Source organism: Galeopterus variegatus, unplaced genomic scaffold (assembly GCF_000696425.1).
Source record: "Galeopterus variegatus unplaced genomic scaffold, G_variegatus-3.0.2 Scaffold2946, whole genome shotgun sequence".
Lineage (NCBI taxonomy): Eukaryota > Metazoa > Chordata > Mammalia > Dermoptera > Cynocephalidae > Galeopterus > Galeopterus variegatus.
In genome coordinates, this window is record NW_007729057.1 from 64,023 (window position 1) to 81,907 (window position 17,885).

At 44.2% G+C, this 17,885-nt stretch overlaps 1 protein-coding gene across 1 annotated transcript in view; it reads right to left on the bottom strand.

Annotated features, from left to right (window-relative positions):
• Positions 1 to 517: 517 nt before the first annotated feature.
• The window catches only part of KIF5C (kinesin family member 5C), a 150,811-nt gene continuing 133,443 nt past the window's right edge, over positions 518 to 17,885 (bottom strand). The window contains exons 23-27 of the mRNA XM_008583506.1: positions 16,278 to 16,349; positions 13,530 to 13,634; positions 11,580 to 11,796; positions 10,519 to 10,632; positions 518 to 1,557 (exon numbers count right to left, since the gene is read on the bottom strand). Coding sequence (XP_008581728.1) covers positions 10,526 to 10,632; positions 11,580 to 11,796; positions 13,530 to 13,634; positions 16,278 to 16,349 — 501 coding nt within the window. The 3' untranslated portion in view covers positions 518 to 1,557; positions 10,519 to 10,525. The remainder of the gene's footprint in view (positions 1,558 to 10,518; positions 10,633 to 11,579; positions 11,797 to 13,529; positions 13,635 to 16,277; positions 16,350 to 17,885) is intronic.

Genomic DNA, 17,885 nt, shown 5'->3' on the forward strand with positions numbered 1-17,885 from the left:
GTGTTGTTAGGGAGATTTTGTACAAGAAGGGTTTGGAAGTCAATGCACACAGTCTTAGCACTTTACACACACACACGCACACATGCACACTTGAACTATCTTCAACCCACACAGCCATGAGAACGCTCAGTCTCCCCTGGCCTACACTTCATTCCAGTGGTGACAGCTGTAGGGGACAGCACCGGCTGACTCACCTTGGGCACACATGATGAGTGCTTTTACCGAGATGGGTTTGGTTGTCACCGACTTATCCCCAAATTAGTTAAAAGAAGTAGCAGCACATGAGATCAACTTAACTGAATCTTTGTCAGTTTCCCTGAAAACTTTACTACCTGGAAAGTGATCTTCTCAATATGCACAACTGGAAGTAAGGGCTGATTCAGCTTTAGATTCATGTATCTGAATAAAGCAATAGCTAAATGTAAAAAAATCCATCTATACTGATTTCTTCTAACTGTGCCTACGAAGATGAAACCTATTTGGTGCCAGAGAGAGAATTCAAACAAACAGTCTGCAATGATGGGATAAAATTACGACTTATTCATGGCAACTTATTCATAGACAGGCACAGAATTTTGTCAATTACTCCCCCAACCCCAACCCCAGGGCTTCCTTTTTCAACTGCTGGAGGGATGCTAGATTTCTTCAGCAACACCCCCTCAAGCTTAGAACAGTTGCCCAGAGAAAGAGGCCATCCACAGTGCAAGCTCCAGAAGGATCAGAAGGGAAGAAGCAGGGAGGGGGGCAGCCCCATTTCAGCTCATCCAACTTTGCGGCATTTTCCACACTTCTGAAGGAATGATGTTCACACTGGGCCGGCCAAGACTAGTCGCTGCAGGTTCAATAGCAAGCAGCTTGGAGGTGAATTTTATGACTTTTTGCATTTACATAGATGTGTCGTTTGATGAACAAATTCTACATTGCTACTGTGAGATTGTTTTTCTGCCTCGAAGAAATCTGCTTTGCATTTTAACGGGTGCCGTATTAAAAGGTGTATGTTACAGATCCAAAGATGTGACCAGGATATTCAAAATGCTTCTTTGGGGTAATTTGTTTCGGAAAAACGTTCAGAATGAAAATTTTGAACCCTATAGCAGCACTTTTTTGTTCCCTAAAAATATAAAGAAATGTGTCTATCTTACAGGAAACCAGACAGTTGAGGCAGAGCGTGATCACCCGCCTCCACGGCACTTGGTTGTCCCCCTGCAGGGAATGGCACATTAGGGCATTCCAATGGGACAGTGTACTGCCAAGAGAGGGGGCTCCAGGGACTGCCCAGAGACCACCCAATGCCCCGGAGGCCAAGTCAGTGGTAATGGCTCTGAGTAGTAAGTGGATCCTCTGTAATCATCTCCTTCAAATTTCTCAGAAAGAGAAAAGTCCAAGCACACATCTGTACACACAGAAATTCTACACAGTTCAAAATACCTGAAACTGGTGTACTGCAGATGGCTGGGGTAAGCGAGTGTAAAAGAAAATGAAAACTGTGTAGGAGGGGGAAAAAAATAAAGGAATTGGTGATTAATGTAGTCCTTGACATGCTACGTGGAATCAGATCTGTCGAAAGAGAACCAAAGAGAGAACATAAGCGTTAGAGAACACACAGTGGAAATTCACTCCTCAGAAACTTTTTTTAAATTCTAGATGTTTAGACCACAGCTGTCCAATACAAAGTGAGCCACATACTTAGTTTTTAAAATCTTCCACATTAAAAAGTGAAAATAAACAAGTAAGATTAATTTTAATAATATATCTTATAAAGCCCAATATATTGAAAATGCTATAATTTGAACATGTAATCAATATTACATGTTGAGATATTCTACATTACAATATTATTATTGACATATTTTACATTCTTTTTTCACCATAAGCATTTTCAATCTGATGCATATGTTATACTTTCAGCACATCAAGAGCTCAAAAGACACATTTGGTTAGTAGATAATGTCTTGGGCAGCACAGCCTCTTGCTTCCTGGTTTTGCTTTGAGAATTTATTCCTGACAGCCAACATTCTCTTCCAAAACTCAGTATCTACTGAAGCTATAGATATTCAGAGTAACATAAGCATTTTCTCATCCCTAAGGGAGTGTAAACAACATTTCGCAGTTGCCATGTCTGATCTACCTTGCCAGCACAGCAAGGTAGATCAGACATGGCCGCTAACCCAGGCTCTCTCTAGAAGGAGGTTCCCGGTCCCCCAAAGTAATGGAGTCTCCCAGTAGAATACCCCCTTTGATTTCACTCCACTTCCCACCAGAGGTTGATCTGCTCACGGGCAGGCCCCAGGAGGAAGGTCTGGACTAGTCCTGCCTCAGAGGCCAGAGCTGAGGGGCCTTTGTGAGACCTTGGACCAACTCCAGTAGCTCCATGTGCAGAAGACACTGGAAGGTTCATCCTCCTTCCATAGCTGGAGGCTCAAGGTCTGTCTGCGATCTTGCCTATGGGTCTGTGTAGACCTCATGGCGCTATGGGGCACCGGGGTGCAGGGGACAAATGAAGTAAGTAGAGCCTCATCCTTACAGAATTGCCTGGTACAGGAAATATGACAGCCACCAACCCAGAGCCCCACCACTCTTCTGACTGAAAAAGAACCCCATAACCAGACACATTGGGTTTTCTGTTTTGCCTCTGGAAGGATTATATCCAAATTTAGTCCTCAGACTGCAGTAGATATCTCAGATTCCTGCTATAATGCTCTCTCCCTCTCTATTTTCTTAGTCTTCACTCTTTTGATTTATGTTATAATATTGTAAGCAGCCTCAAATATTTTATATAAATAAGCAGGATGTAAATTATGTGTAAATAGAAAGATTCAGGGTATGAAAAGGGATTATACAAGTAGATAAGAGCAAAGTGAGTGTAAAAACAAGGGAGAGAAATAGTGAATAGAAATTAAGTAGGAAAAAAGAGAACAACACATTCTTTTTAAGAATACCACCTCCTCCCTGACACAAAAAATAAATATTCAGGGAACTCATTTGGTAACCACCATCTCTCCAAGAGTACAGTCTCCCACAATTACAAAGCTGCTCAATTTAAAAAGGGTTTAAACAACTTACCAGGTAATATTCCTGTCATGTTTAGAAGTTATAGAGGGAAAGATTTGTCTTTGGGAAGAGCATGTTTATAGTCAGCCTTTCTGGTGATATTCTGTGCTTATTATTAGGACCAGAAATGAAACTTTTAAAAGCATGGTCATAGTTGTTCACTTTGAGCTGAAAACCACTTTGAAATTGAAATCTCTGTTTCACTTTCTCACGGCTCATTTTTCCGAGCACACGACCCCCCTGCTCAGATGGGGTGGTCTTCCCACGTGCCCAGAGGCAGGGAGGTACTGGGCACATACCTTAAATCACAGGATTATGGCTTGACACAGTGACTGCAGCCAACCCATGTTGACACAGCAGGCATTAGACACACAAACTCCAGCAGACCATGAAGTGACACGATTTCCACTAGAAGGCCTTTCATTCAAACCCCACATTCCCTGCCATGTGCAAGATCCAGCATGCTTGGGCTAATAGTTAAGAAGAAACAGGGGGCTGCAAAGGAGACCAGCCTGCTTATCTTAGTTGCCTTAAGGAGGGTGAGAGAGGAGAAGTGGGATGGTTGCTGCAAGGAAGAGCAGAGGAGCTCCACCAATAATGGTCCTTTTTCTACATGAAGAGGTTCTTCTTCATCATCCTGACTTAATCTGTGCAGGCCTGTCTGCCCGGGAAGTCTCTCCAGCAGCCCAAGAAAAACAGACTCAACTCGGGCACCCCCATCCGTCCTCCCCACTATCTGGATATCCATCTCCTCAGATAAATTCAGGAGAGAAAATGGATATCAGTTTTAAAGGTAAATGGCTTAGCCCTAAGAGAAGCCATTTCTGACTGTTCCTGTCCCGGAGAGACTATTTAAAACCCAGTTCTGCTGACGCTCTCTTAGAATAGGGTTCAGAGTAGTCACTCAGTCACCTAGAGGCACGGGACTGGACCAACTGACCTGCTGTTGGACTAGCCTTGAGGCTCTGACAAACTAGAGATGGTAATTCAGAGTGGCAACATGGACCAGATTTAGGAGGAAATAAAATCACTTTTCTTTAGGAGGGGTAGGTAAGGCTGAAGAAAGAAGCCAATTATGTAAGGGTTTTGCAAGAAGTATTTACAGATATTTCCCCCCTCCCTAACTTTGGGTTTTGCAATTGCTTGCAGTGGACTTAAGCTTAATCCAAACAGTACATAGTTTTATCTTTTCTTTTGCCTTTATACAATTCAATCCCCACATTATAAGAATTACCAATTGTACTTTACTTATCGCTGCTGAATAGAAGTGGATTTATCTTGCTGGATCTTTGGTACGATGGGATATGGAGGAACAGTTTTCGTTGCTCTGAATTTATGACTCAGAAACATGAAGTTAGGAAGTGTTAAAATATAGCAGCCTACTACACTGTAGACAAAATCAGGAATTCTTCCTCCCAGTGCTCTACGACTTTTTCTTTGAATTCAGAATGCTAGTTTCAAAGTGCTATGCCTCAATGGCATACACCTACAGTTATTTCTGTCCTCTCTCCTTGCAGTCCCGCTCCGTCTATTCTTAGTAGTCCTGTCCCCACGACCACTATAACATTAGCTAATATATGTGACGGACTAATTTTCGCGAGGTACTCTTCAAAGCCTTTTTTCTCTTCTTTCATATTATCTTATTCGACTCCCAGACAAGCCTGTCATGTAGGTACCGCAATCCTAACTTCTCCATGACACAGTTTTCTTAGCAATTCAGAGGCCAAGAATCTTGCCGGGAATGACAAGGCTGGATTCTCTCCACATACTTCAACCAAAACAACGCACAGCAACAGAGGGAATGCAGAAGCAGCTAGGAGAATCCAGCTGTCGTCTATTAAGCCAGACATCAAAGAGATTTGCAAAAATGTAAACCAATGCCACTCAGCTAAATTTTTTTTTTCGTTTTGGAAAATAGTTATTTTTCATTTAGAAAAGGCATTTACGGTATATGAGCTTATAATTATTTTTTAACGAATCAGGCAATATTTTAATTTTGTTTTAATTTATACTATGATACATATCAATAAGTATAACCCAAAAAGATAAAAGCTCTTTTATGTCATTTATCCTTTTTAAGAGTATTAATGGTTGAGAACTTTGAGAACTGCTATACAGAAGATTAGAGTTCTCAGTCCAAGATTTATCACTAAAACAAGTTGTGGGACCTTGACGGCTCATCCTGCCTCTGGAATGCATAACGAGGTGACTGGATTAGATGACAGTGACCACACGGGCTGCACTGAGTGCTTGTTCTTGTGCTAAGCCCTAGCCTGAACTTTTTAAATATATAAACGTGTTTAATCCTCACAGCCACCCTATAAGGAGGTACTGTCATTGGCCACATTTTACAAGGAAGACACTGAGGCACAGAGAGACAAAGTAACTTACCCAGTGCGTGAGAGCTGGGGTTCAGACCTGGGCAGCCCAACTACTCCACATCCTGAGCCCAAAGCTACCCACCTACCCTCCCTACGGCAGAGTGTTCCCTGAGTGCACATTCATGTAATTCAATCACTTATTGCTAGGGTTTTCAAACACTAGCAATGGACCAGGGATTTGGATGCAGACCACACGTGTGGCTGAAGGATCCCACTGTGCCCTTGGCTTCCCACTGACTTCTTGGCTTCACTATTTCAGAGGGATAAACCTGAAAGCAACTCCTTTCCCACCCTCACCCTCCATGTGTGATGTGAACACATTTCTGCTGTGGGCCAAAGTAAACATGTACATCTTAGGTATATATAATATAGTGATTATTATAATTTACTTGTGATTAAGGCATCAAGACCGGGAGAAAGGTCAAGGCAAACCCCAACAATGGTGCAAGGTAGGCTGAATTCAGGTACTCTGGACAGAGAACACAGTTACAAGAAGGAAAGACAGGGAATGAATCAAATCAGCAAGTACCAGCAAATGAGTAAGTACCAGCTTGGGAAGCTCAGCCTGAACCTAAGAACACAACAGGAAGGGCCTTGTTGATAGTCAAATGCTTAGAGAGAAAACTTCACTCCACATGGGGAAAGTGAGGAAAGCAAGGGAGGCAGAGGGGTGAGGTGAGGGTTCAGGGAAGGGTACTACTTTCTCAGCTCAAAAAAAGAGGAGCCAGCAGCCTAAGTGGGCCAAAGGTTTAGGTCTTTGGCAGAGGGTAGTGAATGTGGGGAAATGGCCAGGTGCATTCAAAGTCAAAGAAACCTGAGGTTTAAGTGCTAGGTTAGAAAATACTGGATTTCCTCTCTCTACTACACACCTGGAATTCCCTGTATGTGTATAGCTTCTTGAAGTAGAAAGAAACCTGTGCATTCCAGATGTCTGAGCCAAGTGGGCAGGCTGAAGACTCCGAATGTAGGAGGCACACAGGCAACACAGCGTTCAGGATTTCACGCTGTGGTTCACAGCTGAGCATTATGGCAGCAAAAGCGAACAGTGGTAAAAGATGGTAGATCTTTGTTATATGTGTTTTTATCCCACTATTTAAGAAGTTAAAGTTATTATTTTTATTAACAATTAACAGATATATTGACAGTAAAGATCCCGGAATAGTAAGACCTGAAGAAGACAGAGCCACCTTACAGTGACAGTCACTGATCCATGGGATGTCACACACATCAGAGACACAAGGGTCACAACTTCATAGGCTCTGTGTGGCTATATTAACCTGGAAGATCCTGCTACAAACTGCAGAAGTGCTTTCCCTGGATGGTTCACAGAGGAAAAACACTGAATTGCCAGCTCTACCACTGTGACTTTTGAGATTTTATCAAATATTTTATCAAAGTTTATTAAAATCTTATTAAATATGATATGTTTTCTAGCCTTAATGTATATGGTTTTTGATAAAAGTACAGTCCTCAAAATAGCAAAGTCTTCATGTACATCAACAAAGTGAGAAGTGTCCTGGGTCTTTGTGTCACTTCACAAAATTTTCAATTTTGTGGGGTTTCTTGGCCACAAAAATCTCAAGCATTAATATATGTGCAGTCTAGATTGTCTAGCTGGTTCCCTTGCAACCAAGCACTCCCACGCACCTCCAGCACCATGTTTGCTTTGTGCTATGTCTGGTGTTGGAGCAACTTTTCACAACTTTAGTCATCTTCAGGCTAAAGAGGAAAGAGGTGGACTCAACAGGAAAATGTGTTCCAGCCACGTGCAGACACAATGACTTGAAGGTATGCTGTGATTCTGCAATGGTTTTAACGAGAAAGGGAGTGAAAGATTGAGTCACACTATGACACAAGAAGCATGGGCATGCCAAACTCCACAAGAAGTGACACCCACCAGAGTCACATCACAGCTAGCTCTTTATTTTCTGCAAAAGACCACACTTCATTAAATTATGTTAATATTCATGATTTGGATTTTTGATTTGTAGTTTTATTTTAATCTAATTTCTAAATTTGTTTTGACTTTACAGTTGTATAAGATCTGTAGGTAGGGAATCTATACCGTTTAAAATCCCCAGAGTTTATTTAAATTATTATTAAAGTATTATATAAAGTATTATTATAATACTTAAAGTATTAGACACTGTGGATCTGTGAGAATTTTATTCCTTTAAAGGCACTCTGTTTACTACTCAAGTTTGAGACAAAACGGTCTAAATACAGGAAAACCAAAAGTAGACCATTCTGCCCTCACTCTCAGAAAACAGATGGGTTTCAGCAATGCCCCATTGGCGCCATCTGGTGGACACAGAACCTGATTATTCTCCAATTTTCCCTGTCATGGTTAAAAAGGTAACAGCATTTACTTAGTTGTTAAGGCCCAAACCTAGGAACTACCTCTATTCTCTCCCTTCCTCCTCCTCTTCTCTGTGCTAGTCCCTAAGCCCTGACAGCTGAATCTAGCACTAACACGACGCTGACTCTGACCACTCTCGCCCTCTGCTGCTGCCACCTTGGCTCTGCACTGTACCTCCCAAAGCAGACACCTTCAATAGTCCCGGAGGTGAGCCCACTCTCTCACTCTCCTTGTCCCACCTCCACCCATTCTCTGGAGTACAGCCCAAGAGTGGTCTCGTCCAATCATGAACCAGGTCCCACCACTCCTGTGCCCAAAGCCCCCCAGCAGTCCCTTACACTTAGACTGAAATCTACACTGCTCCCCTGGGCCTCAAACACTTTATTTATTTCAACTATCTCCCTCCCCAACAACCTTAATTAGGACGGTCTCCCTGGTTCACTGCACCCCAGCCTTAACCAGCCTTGCTGTCATTCCTCAAACACACCTCATTCATTCCACCTTCCAGCGAGCAGTACCACTCTCTCCCAGGTTCCTAAGTGGCCAGCATTTTTCACCATTCAGTTCTCAATTCAAATGTCACCTCCTCTTCTAAAACAGTGTCCCCTATCTCTATTCTATTAACCTGTTCTTATTTTCCTCAGAGCACTTACCACTACTTGCAGTTACCTCATTATATTGTCTGTCTCCCCACAATAAGCGTATCACTGCACAAGAACAGAGCCTTCTTTGTCTCATCCACTCTTAACCACGTACAGAACAGTCTCCCGATGCCTGATCCCATTTGACAAATGCAGAAACTGAGGCTGAAAGAAATCAAGCAACTTGCCAAGGTCACAGAGGAGTCAAGCACCAAGGCTGGGGTTGGAACCCAGGTCTGGCTGAATCCAAATCCCTTGTCCTCTCCTTGCTGCACTGTACTGCTCCGTGTCCAACTCTGGGGCCTGAAAAAGACTGGCCTCTCTGCTCCTGGGGCAGCCTCTCTGGGTTTGAGCTAGATGAGATGAAAGCCATTTACTGTAGCCATTTGCCTCAGGTCTGGCCAGATGCTACAGGCATCAGCACTGAACAGGACTTTGGAAGGACTACTTAAAGGAAGCTGATTCATCCAGGATGGCTGCTTTTGCCTCTTCCCTGTCTCCTCTCTGGTTGCTAAACTTGGAACATAGGCACTATGGATGAAACTATAGCAGTCACTTGGTGACCCTGAGGTGACCCTGAGAAGGAAGGCACTTGCTGGAGACAGTGAGTCTAAAGTTAAGAGACTAGCTATTGTCACTGTGGAGCTCTTTTACCAGCTATTGAGAGACCACCTTCCAATTCCTTTTACATGAGAAATAAACCACCATCCTGTATAAGCCAGTTACGTTAGGATAATAGTTCTCAAACTTTGGTGGATACCAAAAATCCTCTGGGGCACTTGGTAAATATACGAAGGCCCAAGCCCTATCCCACTCTCAGGAGCCTGGGCCTCTGGGTGCTTGGTGATACTGACACCCACCAAAGTTTGGGATCCACTGCTTCTGCTTTTCTGCTCTAAGCTGCCCAACCTGATCTTACCAGTTCTCTCAAAACTGACAACATGAAATCAAAAGCAATTTTATAACACCTAATTTCACTTTATTTCTGATCAAAAGCAGAGGTTGGATCTGAATGAGGTAGCTCACAGTCAAGACCATTTCCCATCCATCCATTCATCTGGGATATGGCAGATGCTGGTGGACGTGCTGCCCACCCTCCTGTTCCTGCCAGTTTTACCAGCCCCTGGCCTGCTCCTTGGCACTGTCTGAGGGAGCCACCAGCGTCCTCCTTGCATTTTCAGGCCAAGCCTTGGCAATGCTGGCATCTCACCCTGAGTGAAGGCTCCAGGCCCTTCCATTCACCTTCCTACCTTGATGTCAAATGGACTAGAACAGTAATCACTGCTCTCCTGAGTTGCCCTTGATCATGATGCCCTCACACCCTGCATGCCACCTGCCTTGCAAGCTAGCTTCCCTGGTAAGAGCAACATTCAGAGCCACCTCCTCCTAGCTACATGTCCAAAGTCAGAGTTTTCCTGAACAAAGTTTTCCAACCACATAGTTGTCTGTCTGCCACCCAACCAGTAACCTCTCTTCTCCATTTCAATCAAAAAGACAGGTTTTCTTTTTCTTTCTGCTGGTAGAACAATGTCAGGCATGTGGGTTGCAGGCAGAGAAGCTTAGAGACTACCCTGTCCAAGAAAAGAGTGGTCTGGACCCACCCAGATATAAATTAGCATAATTCTTAAAAACCCCACTTGTTGAGATAGTAATTATAAAAATATGACTTTCTGTTACCTGGCTCCTTCTTTATATTCAGTTTCTAAGACATAAAGCAACCCCCCACTTCTGTCTGCTCTGGGTAAAGGCAATTGACAAAAAAGGAATGCCCTTTTGGATGCCAGCTCCAGCGGAGAGCCCCCCAGACAAAAGAAAGCTCAGGAGAATCCCTCACTACACCTCACCTATCCCTGGAGGTGGTCAGGCTGGGCCTGGCTCAGGGTCCCCCTGGCCCCAAGTGGCCTCACCTACAAAACCCCAGGTCTCTGGAGTGAGAAGAGAGTAGGCCCGGTCTCTGATCTGTTGTAAGTCCACATGCATGTGGCAGGGATGGCCAGGCAGGGGCTTTGGGAAGGCCAGAAGGCTGCCTGCAGATGCACCCCAGGGCTACCCCACAGAGAAACCATCCCAGACACCAGGGACTCACTTCATATTTATTTCTGGTAGTGAGTGGAGTTTGAAGAGCCGCCTCCTCCCCCTCGGATGGCATGGACAGCTGTTGGAGATGATGCTGGGTAGTGTCCAGGGCGGATGGGCTTGGCTGTATCCAACCGACAGAAAGGAGAGAGAACAGACATTCAGGTGACATGTGACAACTGAGGGTCACAATTCTTACCAACATTACAACTCTTATCAACCACCAGACCTCTCTGAACATGGGAGGTTTTCCTTCCTACCCACACAGTTACCAAATGCAGGGCACCCAAATATTTTGGGGCAGCGAAAACTTATACATCAATTAGCTTATTTTTAAGTCAGGCTAAGAAAAATTTGAAACAAAGGCCTTTTTATTTTATCTGAGGTAGATCCACAGGTCCCCTTGGATTTCAAGGAGATCTGTGTTGCTCCTGAAACTCACGACTCTTTAGAGAACCTCCCTAAGACATTGTATTCCTATAGCTCCATCCCGGGAACTGTGACTCAGTAGCAGCACCCCCCTTTCCTACTTGGGCAAAATGCTCACATCCATACAAGTCTTGAAGGGGCTAGAACTCCAGGCCCCCGCCGGCTTGTAACCACACCCTGCTCACCAATGCCAGCCTGGTTCTTTCCAGGGTATTTCCAAACCTGCACTTACAAGTGGCTTTTCCTAAAGCTTCTGGCTATACACAGGTTCCTTCATGGTCCCACCAGGTGCAGAACAAAGGGGCCTTCAGGCCTTGCTGAGAAATGTCTGTGCATTCCAATATTTCTAAGAGTGTACCTCTGTTTACAGCCAAAAACCTTTGCCTGTAGCCTATGCTGGCTTCTCTGCTCAGCTATGCAGAAATATCTTGGTGTGGGAAACCCGGGACTGACGTTCCCATTCTCCCAGGATGTACACAGGGTGCTGTGGGGCACGGGCAGGGCTAAGTCCTGCAGGCTCCATTGCTGCCCTTGAGATGTTCAGAATGGGCCGGCACGTCCGGCAGCTTTTAGCAAGGTCCTAAGTGAGAGGTGGCTGTACGTAGCTGGTGGACCCTCGGGTGCCATCGCACGCGCACGTACCGATCTGGGCAGAATGGGCCCTCCTGGCCATGTTCTTGGCTCGCACGGCCTCCTTGATCCGATCCACCTCCTGCTGGTAGCGCTTGCGGTCCCGCAGCGCGTTCTCCTTGGCCTCCTTCAGCGCGCTCTCCAGGGCCTTGACGCGCTCGGCGGTGGCGCGCAGCCGCTTCTCCAGTTTGGGCAGCTCACAGCGCAGGTCCGCGTTGTCCCGGACCAGCTGCGGCAGGAGGGGAAAGTGTCAGCCACCAGGGAGCCTGTGGCCTCGGCGTCAGGAGCATGGGAAGTGAGAGCAGCTAGAATCAGCCCTGCAGCTGAACCAGCACCCCTGCTAGATCGTCCTGGAGAGCCCACATGACCATAAAGTCGGTGAGCAGTCAAGGAAAAGAAAATCCCAAACCCTGGGACTCCAATTTGCTAAACACATAATTCATGGATGCAAGGAATGGAGAGGAGGGATATAAAAATAAAAGCCCTTTCCAGCCACAGGACACCTACAATTTGGGACAATTGGGGGGTGGGGGGTGGTGATAATGTAAGAAAATTTACTACTAGGACATAGCATGGGAAGACAGAGAAATTTAAAGCAGTTAAAAGCACTCAGTGAAAAACATGCATGTTCTAGAGCTCTCTGAGGGCCTCCTTCCATGTAGAACCCACTGTGTACACTGGTATGTGGTTTGGACCCAGCTTTGCAATATATCTGAAAGCTAACAGGTAACAAGGGTTCTGTTCATTTCTTCTTACCTAAGACCCACAATTAAGCAGCAACAGGCTAGCCCTGGGTCAAGAGAGGGCTCAAGTGCCAACTCTATTACTTCCTGGTCATCTGACTTGGTGTAAGTCATGTGACCACCACAGATCTCAGGGTTCTCATCTATAAAACAAGGATAGTACATAATACGGCCTTTGTAGGAATCCAAGTGGATCCAGAAAAGTTTTGAAAATCAGAAAGTGCTATGCAAAAGTGAGCTTCTGCTGGGTCCAACCTGCTTGGTTTACTCCAGCACCAGCTCCACTGCCTCATGGAGCATAGGTTTTTAATAAATACTGGTTGAAATCATGAATAAATTAATGAATGTCAGAGCCCTGTTTCAAGTTTCCTGGCAGTTTCTGCTTTTCTATTTCTCATCAGCAATTTGCCTGAATGACTTCAACCATGCTGAATCTGTCATCCTCCCTCTGGGGGAAAATACCATCATAGTAATGTTGAAGAAGGCTAACAAGTCAAAGAGAAATGACATTCCCTTGACCATGTGGTCCAAAGAGCTGGACCATTTCCATCACGTCCCAGATCCCAAAGAGGGGAAATAGTCATGGACATGCCAGCATTTAAACAGAAAAGACCGAAGACAAATAATATGCTGAAATCACCGGTGGGCTTGGACATAGTTATCACTTTCTGTCACTCTAGACAAATGCCAGGGCATCCCAGGGATCCAAGGGGGCACCCAAGATTGCCAGGAATAGGAGGACAGAGGAGAGAGGCTGTTGGTTCCAGTCCCAGCTCTCCCACCCATGCCCGAAGCAAGTCACTTCTTTTTCCTCATTTGTGAAAATAAGGGACATGAATCCACTTTGCATTCTGTGCAGCCTTCGGGTCCATAGAGGTGCCTCAGAGGTGTCACGGGACACACCTAGGCCAGATGGGGTCTAAAGTCAGGGGTGGAGACAGGAAGAAAATACAGGACTCTGAACACCTCACTCTCCAAATCCCAGAGAGCTCAAACTCACTTCTTTATATTTTGCGTTAATAAAAGAAAATGTTTTTTATATAAGGGAAGTCAGTGAGGACCAAAGGATTTTTAAGAACCCTTCCAGCACGCCCGTTCTCTGATGATATACAGTCCTTTTTCCTTCAACGTCACAGCCTTCTGTACTGCAGCCAAACCTACTGAGGCTTCTCTCCAGGAGAGAAGGAGAAGCAGAAAGGAGCTGGCAGAACCCTCTTACCTGCTTATGAACCTTAGTGAGCTGCTCCAGGTTATTCTCCAGGAAGGAAATTTTCTGCTTCTGGGCGGCACTGCCCCCTCCATCATCACTGTCCAGCTCCACACTCTGTGTCAACACCAGGGGTCAATAGGATAGGCTGTCACACCACCCACCCTCTGCCCCAGGAAAATGTGAATGATATATTTTAAACCTTCTTTAAATAACAAACAAACAAAAAAACCCCAGTCTCACCGAAGAGTGTTCTGAAAGCAAAAATAAAGTTTAGACTCAACAAACTTCCTAATTTAATTTCCTGGGTTGGTGTCAAAAATGTTATAAGAAGGAGCTATTTTTTTAGAAGGCTAGAAAAAAAACCTTCAAATCTGCTTTTGAAAATTACACATGATTTTTCTTTATACACCTCTCCCTTGCATGCGGGTAAATAGACTTTTCTTTTCAAAAGAAAGCATTCTAAAACTCATTAAAAAAAAACCACTGTGAAAATATAAACCCAAGACCTAAATTTGATTTCAACCATCAGGAGCAGGTAACAAGTCACCAAGCTTGTAAGCAAGTGTCCATGGTCCCACTGGGAAGTCTCAATGGCTTCTGCTTGTCCCTTCAGCTTCCAATTCCATGAAATGAATCTGTCTCAAACTAATTACAGCATCTGGGTGCAGGGTAAACTCTTGAAATTTATCAGATCTTGAAACTGGCAAAAACACTTCACTATTGGCAAGCTGAGTGGCAGAAATAAGTTGGGGAATATAGATTCAAACACATCCTGGAGTTTAAAAATGGCAAAGTGTGTTTGATTTGTCTTATTACAAAAGAGATCGTCATTCTTTTTCTGAGAAAATGGCTATATGAGCATTTCTTCAGTATAAAATTAGGTTCTCAAATAAGTTGGGGAATATAGATTCAAACACATCCTGGAGTTTAAAAATGGCAAAGTGTGTTTGATTTGTCTTATTACAAAAGAGATTGTCATTCTTTTTCTGAGAAAATGGCTATATGAGCATTTCTTCAGTATAAAATTAGGTTCTCAAACTTGAGACTACATCAGAATCCTCCACAGGAGGGTTTGTTAAGACACGGGTTGCTGGGCCCTACCCCCAGTCTCTGATTCAGTGGATCTGGGTGGGATATGAGAAAGTACATATTTTTAAAAGTTCCCAGGTGATGCTGATGCTGCTGGCCAGAAGACCACTGGTCTGAAAGTAGGTCTTTAGTAAAGAGTTTTACATGATGAAATCAGGGAAATGTGATCTCAAGCTTTTAATCTTTCCTCAGACCAGAGCCTCCTTATGGTCACGGCTTCCACCTCCTGCCTTGAAGGAACCCTTCTTCTCTCTAATCTCCTTGTCCATCACCTCTGCTCTAACCGCACTCTCCTGCCTGGTCCAGATCTCATGGTCATTTGCATTTTGATGATAGTGGTCACCACCTACCTGCCCGACCACTGCCATTCAGACCTTGAAAACACTGCCCTATTTTTGTATTTTCATTTCCAGGACTCTAAACTCACTAGAACCAAACTGTCGGGGCCACGCCAAACCCATGCTTGCGAGCCTCAGCTGGACACCCACACCATTGCTCAGCTCTCATACTCATCCCCCGCAAATCCCCCCACAGCCACCTGAGCCTTCTCTAATATCCCTGGGCTCCCTTTTCTCTTCCCTCCTCCACTGAGGACTGAGCCTCCAAATTAGCTGAGAAGATCCAAGTCATCAAAGGCGACTTCCTCCCACGGTCATGTAGTTCCTTGCAAATGCTTCTATCTTGACTTCACTCCTCCCCTCTGGAAAACATGTCCCTTTCTCCTTACCAAGCCTAATGCATCCATCCACACTATCAGTTCTGTCCCACTCAGACCTGACTCCATATATCACCTCCTCTTAAAATATTTGACTTTGACTTCTTTCCCTTGGTTCCTTCACACGACACACATTCACACGTGTGCACACACACACCCACACTCAAACACACATACACATTTACAGGCACGCACACACCTCTGCATACAGCCAATGCATCTCTTCCATCACTTTTAAACATTCTGAAGAGCAGCCTTCTTCTCTTACTTCTTCCTTAAACCTCTGCAAGCTGCCCTGGGGAGTCACCATTAGAGTCTCTCCGAGATCACTGCATGCGGCATATGGACCAAAAAAACTTAGATTCAGAGATCCCACAGACCTGGACTCCAGACCTATCACTGGCTCTTCCCAGGAGTGCAATCTTAGGAAAGTTTTTTGACACCTGAGCCTACCTCCACATCTGCAGAACAGGAGCACTAAGCACCACTTAACACAGTTGCTGGGAAGAGGAACAGGAGCCTGGATGTTGAGGCACTCCATAAACTCTGACCTAGCTCCTAATGGCCTCCTACCAGACAGACAGGAGGCTCTCTCAGTCTAACTTCTCCAGGTTTCAGGACCATGCTGGCTGGCAAGACTGCTCTGGATTTTCCTGCACCAAGAGCAGTGGCTTCCACACAGTGGGGGACAGATAAATATTTGTCCATTTGAAATGAAGGCCATGGAAAGCACTTATAACTTCTTTTTACTAAGAAGGAAAAATTAGATGGAAAATGTTCCCAAGTATTTTTTGCCTCCAGCACATTCTTTTAATAAATTCTCTGACATGAAATAATTAATTTTTTAAGGATAGCCAGCCCCAATTTAAGCAAGTGACATTTCCATGGAAAATTATTCTTCCTGTCCATCTTTTATTTTCTCCTCAGTCCCAGTCCAACAAAATAGAACTCACTTTTTTAACTCGGGTGGTCAGATCCTGGACGAAGAGTTTACGGAGATTATGAAGAGTCTGCAGCTCTCTAGACTGGAAGAGAAGATTTTAAAATGCCAATCAAGTGAGGGAACACACTGAATCCATGATCCATTTGGCAGCAGATCACTAATCCCAGACTTAACCACACTTGCTTTTCGAGCCCAGCCTCAGCGCTATTGTGCCATTGCAGTTCCTGTGCCTCGCCCACCACACTGTGCCCACCCCCGGACCCAGTGTCTTCACCAGGAGCACCTCATGGCACAGAGACTGGAAACCCAGACAATGAGTTGGAAACTAGAAGAAAGCCTGCTTGTTTGCTGTACTCTAAGGGAACTGTTCTTTTTCTCAGCCACGAAAATTCAAAAGTTTTCTCAAAATTCCCAGGGAGCTATGCTGTATCAGAAGAGATTCCTTTTTTCTTTTATTTCTTTTTGTTTGTTTGTTGATCACATAAACATTATATATAATACCAACAAGTTTAAATTAAAAGTGAATCGCCCTCATTGACTGGCATTTTTCATGTCTCTACCCCTCTTCTGGCCACAGGTTCGTTTGCTTTACATCACTGAACTTACAAAGCAGGCATTTCACGGACTTTCTACCCAAGTGACCCTGGGCAAGTTATCTAACCTTTCTGTGTCTTAGTTTTCTTAGTTGTAACAGCAAGATAAAAGTTGTGGTTGCTTCATCATTGTTGTCAAGACTAAATGAGATAATCTTTATAAAACTCTTAGAACAATTTCTGTCACATGGTAAGGTGATCAATAAACATTACTACTGTCAATTTATTGACACATCATATTTCATATCATACAAGCCATTTCTTCATTAGACTTTTATTATTTCCTTTTGTTGTTGTTACACCTTTACTATAATTAACTTCTTGGGGGCATTTTTTCTTCATTTTGAATTATTTTCTATAATTAAACCCTTATGAATTGGATTGCTGAGGCAAAGTCTGAGTCAAACCTTGTGATCTCTGTTAAAAAGATCAGAAAATCAAAATATTATCTCCTTCTGTTCAAGGCTCCATGTCTTTACTACAGGACATATGATTAGCTCCTTGTAAAATATTTTTCCATAAAAAAGGAGGAGAGAGATAAAACTCCACATTTAAACTTTTCATCTGTCTAAACTGACCTACTCCAACATAGAATGTCAAGGGATGCAGCTTACACAAGCTCACAGAAAAAAAGGAAGAAATAGGTTATAAAGCTATGGAAACACTGTCTTGCAAAAAAAGGTTCTCAGTTAATTAAAGGTCTTATTACCAGGTCCCATTCTGTGTTAAAATAAGCACCAGAAGTCAATTGCGTGCTTGGATGAGATAAATTACTTTCTGCAGGAAGCCAAATGGATCTTGTTATTATGAATAATGTGCACACCGTACCTGGCTGTGGCTAAGCCACCTGCCAGTGTAGGGGTGCAGGGTAGTGTGGGCATTCATGCAGACATGCCACCCTGCACCCCTGCCAGAGGGAGCTCGGTCCCCACTACCTCGCCCCTTAATGCCTGCAACTACTCTGCAGGCTCTCACTCCTGCTTCAGTGATTTCATTACTGACTGGGTTGTAATCACAGTTAATAT